The sequence below is a fragment of the Tamandua tetradactyla genome, chromosome X (assembly GCF_023851605.1).
Source record: "Tamandua tetradactyla isolate mTamTet1 chromosome X, mTamTet1.pri, whole genome shotgun sequence".
Lineage (NCBI taxonomy): Eukaryota > Metazoa > Chordata > Mammalia > Pilosa > Myrmecophagidae > Tamandua > Tamandua tetradactyla.
Window position 1 is genome coordinate 83,259,411 of NC_135353.1, and position 13,598 is coordinate 83,273,008.

General features: G+C 34.9%; 1 protein-coding gene across 5 annotated transcripts in view; it reads right to left on the reverse strand.

Moving 5' to 3' along the window:
* Positions 1–13,598, reverse strand: part of DACH2 (dachshund family transcription factor 2) — a 782,542-nt gene that overhangs the window by 388,250 nt on the left and 380,694 nt on the right. For all 5 annotated transcript variants that reach the window (XM_077145234.1, XM_077145235.1, XM_077145233.1 and 2 more), the window contains one exon: positions 10,500–10,612. In XM_077145234.1, the coding sequence (XP_077001349.1) occupies positions 10,500–10,612 (113 nt within the window). The remainder of the gene's footprint in view (positions 1–10,499; positions 10,613–13,598) is intronic.

A 13,598-nucleotide genomic window follows, 5' to 3' on the forward strand; every position in this document is an offset into this window, starting at 1 on the left:
AGACCAAAATAGATGGAAGGGCATACCGTGTTCATGGATTGGAAGACTAAATATAGTTAAGATGTCAATCCTACCTAAATTGATTTACAGATTCAATGCAATACCAATCAAAATCCCAACAACTTATTTTTCAGAAATAGAAAACCAATAAGCAAATTTATCTGGAAGGGCAGGGTGCCCCGAATTGCTAAAAACATCTTGAGGAAAAAAAAAGAAGCTGGAGGTCTCGCGCTGCCAGACTTTAAGCATATTATGAAGCCACAGTGGTCAAAACAGCATGGCATTGGCATAAAGATAGATATATCGACCAATGGAATCAAATAGAGTGCTCAGATATAGACCCTCTCATCTATGGACATTTGATCTTTGATAAGGCATTCAAGCCAACTCACCTGGGACAGAACAGTCTCTTCAATAAATGGTGCCTAGAGAACTGGATATCCATATGCAAAAGAATGAAAGAAGACCCATGTCTCACACCCTATACAAAAGTTAACTCAAAATGGATCAAAGATCTAAACATTAGGTCTAAGACCATAAAACAGTTAGAGGAAAATGTAGGGAGATATCTTATGAATCTTACAATTGGAGGCAGTTTTATGGACCTTAAACCTAAAGCAAGAGCACTGAAGAAGGAAATAAATAAATGGGAGCTCCTCAAAATTAAACACTTTTGTGCATCAAAGAACTTCATCAAGAAAGTAGAAAGACAGCCTTCACAATGGGAGACAATATTTGGAAATGACATATCAGATAAAGGTCTAGTATCCAGAATTTATAAAGAGATTGTTCAAGTCAACAACAAAAAGACAGCCAACCCAATTACAAAATGGGAAAAAGACTTGAACAGACACCTATCAGAAGAGGAAATACAAATGGCCAAAAGGCACATGAAGAGATGCTCAATGTCCCTGGCCATTAGAGAAATGCAAATCAAAACCACAATGAGATATCATCTCACACCCACCAGAATGGCCATTATCAACAAAACAGAAAATGACAAGTGCTGGAGAGGATGTGGAGAAAGAGTCACGCTTATCCACTGTTGGTGGGAATGTCAAATGGTGCAACCACTGTGGAAGGCAGTTTGGCAGTTCCTCAAAAAACTGAATATAGAATTGCCATACGACCCAGCAATACCATTGCTGGGAATCTACTCAAAGGACTTAAGGGCAAAGACACAAACGGACATTTGCACACCAATGTTTATAGCAGCATTATTTACAATTGCAAAGAGATGGAAACAGCCAAAATGTCCATCAACAGAAGAGTGGCTAAACAAACTGTGGTATATACATACGATGGAATATTATGCAGCTTTAAGACAGAATAAACTTATGAAGCATGTAATAACATGGATGGACCTAGAGAACATTATGCTGAGTGAGTCTAGCCAAAAACTAAAGGACAGATACTGTATGGTCCCACTGATGTGAACAGACATTCGAGAATAAATTTGGAATATGTCATTGGTAACAGAGTCCAGCAGGAGGTAGAAACAGGGTAAGATGATGGGCAATTGGAGCTGAAGGGATACAGACTGTGCAACAGGACTAGATACAAAAACTCAAAAATGGACAGCACAATAATACCTAATTGTAAAGTAATCATGTTAAAACACGAATGAAGCTGCATCTGAGCTATAGGTTTTTGTTTTGTTTTGTTTTGTTTTGTTTTTACTATTATTACTTTTATTTTTTTCTCTATATTAACATTCTATATCTTTTTCGGTTGTGTTGCTAGTTCTTCTAAAGCGATGCAAATGTACTAAGAAACGATGATCATGCATCTATGTGATGATGTTAAGAATTACTGATTGCATATGTAGAATGGTATGATTTCTAAATGTTGGGTTAATTTCATTTTTTCCGTTAATTAAAAAATAAAAGAGAAGAGGTAATTGGAGCTGAAGGGATACAGACTGTGCAACAGGACTGGATATAAAAACTCAGAAATGGACAGCACAATACTACCTAATTGTAATGCAATTATGTTAAAACATTGAATGAAGCTGCATGTGAGGTATAGGTTTTTTCTCTCTATTATCGTTTTAATTCTTGTTCTGTTGTCTTTTTATTTCTTTTTCTAAATCGATGCAAATGTACTAAGAAATGATGAATATGCAACTATGTGATGATATTAAGAATTACCGATTGTACATGTAGAATGGAATGATTTCTAAATGTTTTGTTAATTTTTTTTAATTAATAAAAAAAAGTTAAATATATATATAAAAAATTACTGTAAAACATTTAAACAATCATTTGGAAATGAAGGACAATTCTAGATTCTTAGCAAAGCACATTAAAAATACCAACTGAAATCTTTTAAGAATTGTAAATGAAGTTCACATTTGTAATACATGATAAATATAATGTCAGGCATAAAACTTGTGATATCTAAATTGAGAACGTATTCACTCTAAATTGTCTTTGCTAATGGAAGCGTGAAGTGACTTGGTTAATCCAAAAGAATAAATGATCCCAAAATTATTTCCACTTGGCTTTACGAGGGAATTTTTACTTTTAATTTGATTGCAGGTGAGTAGGATATTCTTAGACATTTAAAATAAATTCATGTAAACTGAGTAGAGGAATTACTGTAGACATGTGCATATTTCCCCTATTTCCCCATTTAATATTTTTACAACTGTCTGCTTCTTTGATAGATCTACTAATGCCCTTCCTTGCCCAATGCCCTATCTGTATCACCTCATTCTAGGTAAAAGCAAAGGGTTAAAAGTTGAATTGCTTTGCTTTAGTGGGTTTTTTGGTGATAAATAAGAGTTGTAGGAGTGGACACCATGGCTATTAATCCAAGAAGGAGTCTCAAGAATCGTGCAGGAGTTGAAGTATATATCCCAAGTAAATTGAAGAGAGACTAAAGAGCCTCTGGCTTTTCAAATTCACTATGGTGATTTTAAGATGATGAGGAGGAAAGAGCATAGACTCTGGAGTTAAAATAACTTGGGTTTGAAGCTCAGCTTCCCTACACACTTGCTTTGTGACTTTCAGCAATTAATTTTACCCCAATGAGCCATAGATTGTTTACCTGAAAAATGAAAACAATCTTAATAAGGTTACTATGAAGATTAAATGAACCATATATAAAACACTTAGCACCCATGCCTGGTATATAATAAGAACTCAATATATTAGAGCTTTTCCTCAACAGATAAACTACCAATGTTTACTCAAGAGTGAATTAGCTTCAAGGAAATTTTTAAATCATTTACTTTCTATCATCTATACATTCCCTCAAAATCAGTACCCATATCTGAGTATTTAAATGGTGCTATTTCTAGGTTCTGGCACTATGTATTTTTTCGGAGTCCCAAGTTCAGTTTTATTACTTAATAGAAGTCCAATCTCTAGAACATTAAAATTAATTGTTCAAAAGTTTACCCTAAAAAATTTACAAATATTAATATCCTCTTAAAAGCATTTCCAAGTTAAGAATGAAAAAATATACATTTTATATATAATCAAAGGTCAGTTGGCTTCAAATTCCATCAGGGCCACATTCAGCAATACTACCCTTTTTAGGTTCTTCAAAACCTTCTGTTAAATCTACAAAGTTGTTTTCTATGATGGGGGAAGAAATCAAAAGCCCCATTGCTTTTCAAACTCCAAATATGCTTACAATATCACCTGGAGTTACTTGCTGTGTAAGTTATTTAAGATTATTGGTCACTTTTCGGTGAGATGCATGTCTCTGTATGAGAGGCTCAAGAGACAGATTATGGTTGGGAGGGGACCCATGCTCAGATTCCTGTTCTGGGCTTCCTGGAGCTCCCTGAGCAATTTAAATTTCCTCTGGAACACTTCAGGGTCTTTAGAGTAAAAAACTTCAACTGGGATGCCAATCAATGGCTCACAATATCATCACATATTTGTGTATTCATCACCATGATCATTTGTTAGAACATCTGCATCACTTCAAAAAAAGAAAAAAGAGTAACCTCATATATACTATATATCTTACCTCTCCCTCTCATTGGCCACTAGTATTTCCATCTACCCAATTTATTTTATACTTTGTACCCTCTATTACTTATTTACTTTTTTACCCATATTTTTTCACTCATCTGCCCATACCTTGGATAAAAGAAGTATCAGACACAATACTGTCACATTGTAAAAGCGATATTTTTATATTCTCATCTTCAAGAATCAGGGCTACTGGAACACAGCTCAACAGTTTCAGGTACTTTCTTCCAAGGAACTCTAACACACCATAAAATAAAAGGGGATATCTATATAATGCCTAAGAATAACCTCCAAGATAACCTCTCAACTCTGAAATCTCTCAGCCACTGGGACTTTATTTCGTCTCATTTCTCTCTTCCCACTTTTGGTCAAGAAGGCTTTCTCAATCCTACAATGCTGGGTGCCAACTCATCCAGGGATTTCTGCCCCACATTGCCAGGGAGATTTACTTGGGAGTCATGTCCCATGTATGAGGGAGGGCAGTGAGTTCACCTGCTGAGTTGGCTGTTGCTCCCACATGGGAGCAACAAAAGAGGTTCTCTGGGGCTGACACTTGGGCTTAATTGTAAGTAGGCTTAGCCTATCCTTTGCAGGAATACATTTCATAGGGGCAAATCCAAGATTGAGGGCTCAGCCTATTGATTTGGTTGTCCCCACTGCTTGCAAGTATATCAAAAATTCCTCAAATGGGGAAGTTGAATATTTCCTCCTTTCTCCCTAGTCCCCCAAGGGGACTTAGCAAATTCTTCTTTATTCACTGCCCAAATTACTCTGGGATATAGCAGGGCATCACACTAACCTGGACAAATCAACAAAATCTCACGCTCTATTCAAGAGTCCATGTATATGTGGTGTTTGATTAAACTGACCATACAAGTTAAATCAGGAAATGCACTACCCAAAATATAAATTTTGCACCAATAAACATCTCCCCCTTTAGTCTCACACAGAAGTTGAAGTTCTAAAATATGGACGATATTGTCCTTTACCCTGTATTCTGATATACTTCACTCCTATGCAGATCAGCTTCATTCATATCTCTATTCAATGTCTGATCCCTTTTTCAACTTTTTAAACAGTTACTGTAAGGGGTACTGTTGACTTTCATAGCATCAGAGCTCTAACTCTGAGTCTCAAGTGTTACATAAACTCCCAAAGTTTCTGGGAAAGACCAGGTTATATACAAACAGCTCAGTATCTCAGAATTTAGAATTAACAGTCACACCTCCTGAATATATGTGACTGCTGTAAGAGCTTACAATCTAGGACCCTTTACAATAGGCCCCATCCTGATAACCCATGTTCTAGAACTCAGTTCACCAAGTTTTTATGATTGAGGCATGATATTTGTCTTTTCTTCCTGACATTTCATTCAACATACAGTTCTTAAGGTTCATTCACCAATTGCATGCCTCACAACATCATCCCTTCTGTGGCTTCTCAGTAGTCCATTGTATGTATACACCATAGTTCCCCCTTCCATTCCTCAGTCATTGTCTCTTTAGGCCACCTCCATCCATTGTGAATCATGATCACTGCTGCCATAAACACCAGACCTTGTACCTTTAAGCCATTTCCATCCATTGTGAATTTCAAACACTGCCACCATAAACACCAGTGTGGAAATGTCCATTCCTATTCCCACACTCAGTTCCACCAAGTATATACTGAGTAATGGGGTTTCAGGATCATATGGCAACCCCACCCCTAACCTCCTGTGGAACCACCACACTGTGCTTCAAGGGGCTGCACCTCTCAGTTTCTGTACAGACAGTGAATAGGTACATCTCTTTCTCCACATTTTCTCTAGCACTTGTTTCTGTTATTTTACTTTTATTTATAGTTTTATTCACACATCATACAATCCAACCTAAGTGTATACGCATGCCTTTGCCATCATAATCTAACTGAAGACATTTCCTTTTCTTCCATACCCCTTCCCCGTGCCCTGACCCCACTTGTTGACATTTAGTTTTGGCCTAATGCCTTTGCTACATTCAGTGGAAGCATATTACAAAGTTACTATTGACTATAGACCCTAGCTTGCATTGATTGTACATTTTCCCAGATACTATCTATTTTCAACACCCTGCAATATTGACATTCATTTGTTCTCTCTCATACAAAAACATTTCTTTTTTATTTGTACATTTAATCACTGTCATTGCCCACTCTGGGCATTCCTAATTATACCATCTCAGTTTTTATCTTCAATCTTCCCTTCTGGTTTCTTATGTGCCCCCAGCTATTTTCCTTCTATCATACTCACATTCAGCTTCATTCAATGTACCTACATTATTGTGCTATAGTCAGGTAGTATTGTGCTATCTGTTTCTGATATTTTATAGTCAATCCTGTTACACAATCCATATTCCCTTAGTGTCAATTGCCCAATTTCAACCCTATTTCTGTCTCTTGATAACCTGTGTTCTTAAGTTGAATTCTCAAAGTTTACTCATTAATATTAGCTCATATTAATGAGACCATAAAGAGTTTGTTCTTTTGTTTCTGGCTAGTTTCACTCAGCATAATGTCCTCAAGGTCCATCCATGTTGTTACATGCTTCATGACTTTATCCTGTCTTACAGCTGCAGAATATTATATCATATGTATATACCACAGCTTGTTTATGCACTCATCCATTGACGGACATTTGGGCTGTTTCTATCTCCTGGCAATCATAAATAATGCTGCTATAAACATTGGCATACAAATGTCTGCTTGTTTCCTTGCTCTCAGGTCCTCTAAATGTATACCTAGTAGTGAGATTGCTGAGTCATATGGAAATTCTATACTTAGTTTTCTGAGGAACCACCAAACTGCCTTTTACAGTGGTTATACCATTTTACATTCCCACCAACAATGAATAAGTGTGCCTCTTTCTCCTTATCCTCTCCAGCAATTGTGGTTTTCTGTTTTTTTATAATGGCCATTCTAGTGGGTGTTAGATGATATCTCATTGTGGTTGTGATTTGCTTTTCCCTAATAGCCAGTGAAGTTGAGCAAAGGCAATTTTTTTTTGGCAATGTATTTTTGAAGTCAAGAAATAGATTATCATTTCTTGACACCAATTTATATGTTTTACAGTGTTATCCCCTCTCTATTCATTTATATGCACAGGGCTACATGCTTCTTGAACCAGAATTTGTTTGTAAGCAAATACTTAAAGTTACCAAAGTCATTATTTTCCCCCAAGCCTGATTCTTTTCCAGCCCATAACCCAAGCTAGATATAAATCTTCCTAGACTCCACCCTCTGGCTGTCTATATTTAATCAATTATCAAGTGTGATAAATTCGAATTACTATACCACTCTCAACTTCTCTTCCATTATATCGAATTTGCCTTAGTCCAAGTCCTCAGTATTTCTTCCTTGAACTGCAGCATCACATTCATTTCTATTTAACCTCCATAGTAATTGTTCTAAAAATGTTTACTCAATTTTTTAGCAGAATCTCCTTTTACTCACAGCAGTGACTTTTTTTGGTTTTAAAGAAATGCTTTATTTACTACATCCTAAGAGTGTAAATGGAGCAACATGTAAAAAAATGTAAAAGTTTTTCGAATAACAATTCAACTAAAAATAACTAAACTATAAGCATGTTTGAAAACAGGCAACTCTACACTTTTTTTTAAAACATTTACATAATTTGTTCTTAACCCTGAAAAAAAAGGTTCACATTTCAAGTTATGAACTTACTTCAGTAGGGTACATGAACAGGAAGAGATGATAGAAGTCTCCCTGACTTAACTGACTGTCACCAACATTTGCTTTTTAAGGTAGTTTGGGAGTTGACATAAGATACCTTTTCATTTCTTTCTTTTTTCTTCTGTTTTCCATTTTCTCTTTTGCAAATAATTTACAGGCACATGTAAAATACAGTAAGACCACTGGGTCAGATTCTTATGTAGTGAACCTCTGTGATAATCCTTCATTGGAAGGAGAGTACTCCTTTCACACAAAGTTAAGGGATGAAGATCTGACCCAAATTGAATTTTGTTGGATTACTCATTCCAATACATTTGAATTTGAATGCAGCTTGCTAGGTCCATCATCAGCAACACTGCACAGTTATTTTATGTCATTTAAGAACCATGGAAAGGAATGTTACAAATATTTAAAGGCCTTACCCAGCTGTCAATATCTCTACAGAAAAGTTAAATAAATATTGCTTATATATATAAAATTTATCCCATCCCAAAATGAGAGGAGGAAAAAACAAGCACCTAGGAATTTCTTAACTTAAATTTTTAAACAAAACTAAATATTTGCTAATGGCATGATCTTATTATTAATCCACAGTAAGAATTTTAGCCGTCAGCAAAAATTCAGTAAGTGGAATTATTTCATGGATCTCTAACATGACATAAAAACATGATCGTATATTTACTATCTATTGTACATCTATCTTCCTTGACAGAGCTTTAAAAAAAATAGAGTAGATAACAATATTAACATTTTGCTGTATTTTACAATCATTCTGCTAAACAAGAGCTTTTAAACAGGCCACAAAATACATCAACAATATATTTACTTCTTAATAAAACAAATCTTTTTAATAGCATTGAGGTAAAATGGTTTCATTTTTGCATTAAGCTGCATACCATGATCCTGCAATATAAAATCACTTTGAAATGAGTATTGGAAGATATTTACAAACTGTCTTTGAACTCTTGCAGGTTCCTCCTCCTCACCCTCCTGGTTGTGCACACCCTAATCCATTCATCTCCGAAGTGCCCAGGAGGTAATAAAGTGCTGTTCAATAAACATAATGCTTCCAACACCCCTAAGGACCACAGACATTTTGCATGAAACACGATAAGGTAACCAGAAGCATAACTTTTTGCTTTCAATATTCTTTGGGGGGTCTTGTCCATAATAATACACATTCTCTGTCCTTACAACTCATACTTCAATAACGAATAAAAGCATTAAAAAGGAAATTAAAATTTCATATTGGGCAATTGAATAGCTATGCAAAAATGTCTTATGCAAACTACTAAAGCCTTGTGCTTATACATAATCTGCTATTGCAAATGGCATGCATAGAAGATAATACTTTCTCAACCAAAAAACAAAAAAACAAAACAAAATACAAACACAACCAAAACTAAACAATAGAAATGATCCCTGAAAGTACAGGCTAAGCAGTGGCTTTTTAAAGCAACATCTTATATGTACCTGACAATATAAAATTCTAATTGAGAAAGCAGTGAATCTGCAAATATTTCCTCAACTCCATGTCAGCTATTTAAAAATGTTTATTATACACTAAAAGTCCTTGAAAGACACTTTAGAAACCACTGGTCTATAGGAAAAAACATAAACTGTTTAACATAGTAAACAAAGCCCTTCACAAGCTGGCTTTTCCTTCCATTTCTATTCTAGCCACAATTTGTATGGGCCTCCCACCTCAAAACTGTGCACCAATTTTTTCAATTTAATTGCTATTCTCCCTAACACATTGGACTCTCTCAGTGTATATCTGCCTAAATTCTTCTCTCTGCCCAGAATGCTCTTCTCCTGATTCCTCATCTGGCTAATTCTCAATCTAAGAGACATAGCTGCAACATTTCCATCTTTCTGAGCATTACTCAACTTACCAGAATGATTTAATTACTATGATCTCTATGATCTTTTAGCACACTTTATATACCTGTGTTATAACTTCTATCACACTTTAATGCAATTATTCTTTTACATGCCTTACTCCCAAATTCTACTATGATAATAACCACAGCTCGTATATTTTTGCATTACCTAGAAACCAATACTTAACACTCCATAGGCACTCAAAAAATGTTTGTTACACTGAAGATATATGTGAAAAATCTCATTTTGAACCACAAATAGCTTTTATGATTTTTAAACATTCAATTTGAAAAGTATTAAGCTTGTTTTTCAAATGTTTTGAGTACTTTTAGGGACATTTTTAGAGAAACAAAAAAGTTCAAAACTATTTTGTGGAATTGATATTTTTAGGTAATACTATCACAATCAGTGTTCAATGAAAAGCTCTGAACCACCATTCAGGACTGTCAACATCTGCATTATTTTTCTTTTGTAGAAAAGACTTCTCTATCAGGGATGCATTGTCTTTCAATTTTCTAATCTATAGTAATGATTGGATAACATGTACAGATCATCAGAACCCTTGAAAATGAAAAGAGTATCACTAAGACATAGAGATAAGCAGATACACTGCATCTTATAAGAGGCTTAGGTATAATGCCCACCCACTCTCAACACACATGTATATACACATCAATATCTTGAAAGGAATTTCCTGCTAAGAAATGACAATTAGAAATAAAACAAAACTCACATCCATTTGATTCGAGTGACTAGAGTAACAAAACTGTTTCTATGAATACTCAAACAATTTAATAATGTAACCTCTAGTAGAGTTTTAAAAGCTCTGAAGGACATGGCAGTTGGATCAATATTAGTTTATTTCAAATTCTGGGCAGTATGAAGAAACAAGGCTCATTATCAGGTGGATTTTATTACCTGTTGAATTGATAAGTCCTGGTGATAAGATGCCTGGGACTGCATGGGTCAAAAGGTGGACATTGTCCTGCAACACTCCCAAAGAACGCTTAGGGGGCCTGCCGGGTCTTGAACTATTAAAAAAAATAGATACACAAAAAAGATAAGGTTATAAATGTACTCTCTTTTTGGCAATACCATCAGTTGCTACATTAGCATTCTAAATCCTGTGTAAGTGCCAAAACTGAGAGTATTTTATATTAAAGACTATTTTTGTGGACTATTATAAGACTTACACTTTTCTTTCCACTAAATTTACTAATATAGTTATATCAAATGTTAAAGTCATAAGAAATCAATTTATAATATATATTCCACTTACAAACCAGCACTTCAGAATATGTTTACCTGTTGTGAGAAATCCCAAGTTATATCCTGCTCTTTAATTTACACTTGATCCACAGTATTAATACATGCTACTGAGATCTGAGATAGTTACACAATTAAGTATAGAATGTTTTGTGAGTAAGTCTTTGTGCAACATGCCAGAGGCAAGATATATGGAATAAAACCTGATGCTTGTTTAGAGTTTCCATAGCTACTGGGAGTCCATGACAAACAAAGAATATCCATCCTCAGTAGGTTTTTGTCCTACCTGTTCTTTAAACCAGGTTCTATAGTGCCCCTTGGAGTGACTGTCTCAATGAAATTTGCCAACTTTACAATCTAGATTCTTTTCTTACAGAAAAAATTTATTGGTGTTTTTAATTAATGAGTTGAGGCTAAATTTATAACATTAACCTACTCTACACCAGTTACACTTTCTTCATCCTGGGTCCAGCAGTTTTGGGATTGCCATTGCAAATGTTAATCCAGAACATAATGAAATAAAAAAACCTGCTGCCTTTATTTTTTACCCTATTGTAATAAATATACTGGGTATATCATTTAGAAGTTGACACCACAATAATGAGATTTATAAGTCAATTATATTATATTAAAATCAAGTTGTTTGTAAGTCGCCCAATATATTTTAAAAATTATTTTCTACTCAGTGGCAGAATTCTCGCCTGCCATGCTGGAGACCCAGGTTTGATTCCTGGAGCCTGCCCACGCCAAAAAAAAATTACTTTCTAATGTTGCCTAAAATATTGCTGTTGTTTTTCAGTAGGAATGTACTTTAATCATAGGGCTTTCTACAAATAACTGAAAAATAGTTTATTAAACAACTAAACTGCAAAAATGCATGAGGTTCATCTTTTGCTGAGATGTAGCCTCTCTCTCTCTAAGCCAACTCTGCAGGTAAACTCACTGCCTTCCCGCTTACATGGAACATGACTCCGGGGGGTGTAGATCTCTCTGGAAATATGGGACATGACTCCTGGGAATAAGTCTAGACCCAGCATTGTGGGATTGAGAAAGACTTTTTGACCAAAAGGAAGAAGAGAAATGAAACAAAATAAATTTTCAGTGGCTGAGAGATTTCAAATAGAGCTGAGAGGTCTTTCTGGGGGTTATTCTTATGCAATATAAAGATATCCTTTTGTTTTTATTGTATTAGAATAGCTAGAAGGAAATACCTGAAACTGTTGAACTGTAATCCAGTAACCTTGATTCTTGAAGATGATTGTACAACTATATAGCTTTTATGGTGTGACTGTGTGAAACCTGTGACTGACATCCTTTTATTTATTGTCTAGATGGATGAATAGGAAAATAAATAAAATAAATAAATAAATATTAAGGGGTAAATGGGGTTTGGGATGTTTAGAGTGTTCTTTTTTAGTTTTATCTTTATTTTTTTCTTTATTTTTTGGAGTTAAAAAATTGATTGTGGTGATGAATGTACAATTATATGATGGTACTGTGAACCATTGATTGTATACTGTGGATGATTATATGGTATGTGAATATATCTCAATAAAATTGCCTTAAAAATGTATGGGATTCAGATAAGGAATATTTCAAAAAATGACAATTTGTTCACATGAAACCAGAGATAAACCTCATTCTATCAATTTTTCTGTAGCAAAGTGTTCTATCAATGTAAGACAAACTCTGCTTTTAAATGAAGACAACTTCTAGCAACCTGATACAGAGGTACCATTACCCAGCTCATTTTTCATACACTGTGCTAGTGGTATTTTCTTTCATTGTACATCAATATTATATATCAAGCTAGCACAAAAGATTCTGTTTTTCCCATATAATGTTTCAAGTTTATAAATTGACTCTCCTCTACCTTTTTCTACTTAACTCGGAGCCATAACTTACTTTATTTAATTCAGGGCTATCCTGCTTGCATTGCTCCATCTTATGGTTTCTTAACCTTTTTAAGAAATGCTTATAAGAAAAGTATACTATTTACTTAAATTACCCTAAAAGATCCCACAATCACTGAAAAATGTTCATCAGGATATATCTAGCTATTAGAAGAGGCCACATTGTTTTCCTACATATTCTTCATCAAATTGACACTAAGTGCTTCTTTGTGCCCTTCTGTTTGTCAGACCTCAAGCCCACTAATTCAAGTCCACCTAAGTCATGCTTGTATTTTTCCAATGTAAACATTTCAGTGCTGTCTTCATGCTCACAACCATTTTCAAATAGGCTACTTCCATAAATAAACAGCCTGATGCTCCTCAATTTCCATGTGATGAACCATATTATTGCCAGCTGTTAACTATATGCTTTGCAAGTTGTAATATTTAACTTGTTCTGTTCCAAATTTCTGGGTCAATCTTCACTATCTGAAGCAGCTCTTTTTCAATATAAGCATCAGGTTTGGGAGTCAGTACAAGTCACTTAGTCTGGGGGCTCTACTTTACATTCCAAAATTTGGAAAAATTGGTCATATTTTCCACTATCAGATCTCTATTGGAGAATTTATAGCTTAGGTCACAAGTGGCTTGGTAGTATCTACTACATGTACTATAAACTCCAGGAGTACCATATTCTCCATCCTAACATTTTTCTTAGTTTATAAACCTATATGTTAGTATAATTAATATTAGTCTCCCCAACTAGAATGTAAGCTCCATGAGGGAAGAATACACTTCTGGTTTTTGTGTCACTGTATTCTCAGCATTTCCCATAGTGCCAAGCACAGAATAGAGACCA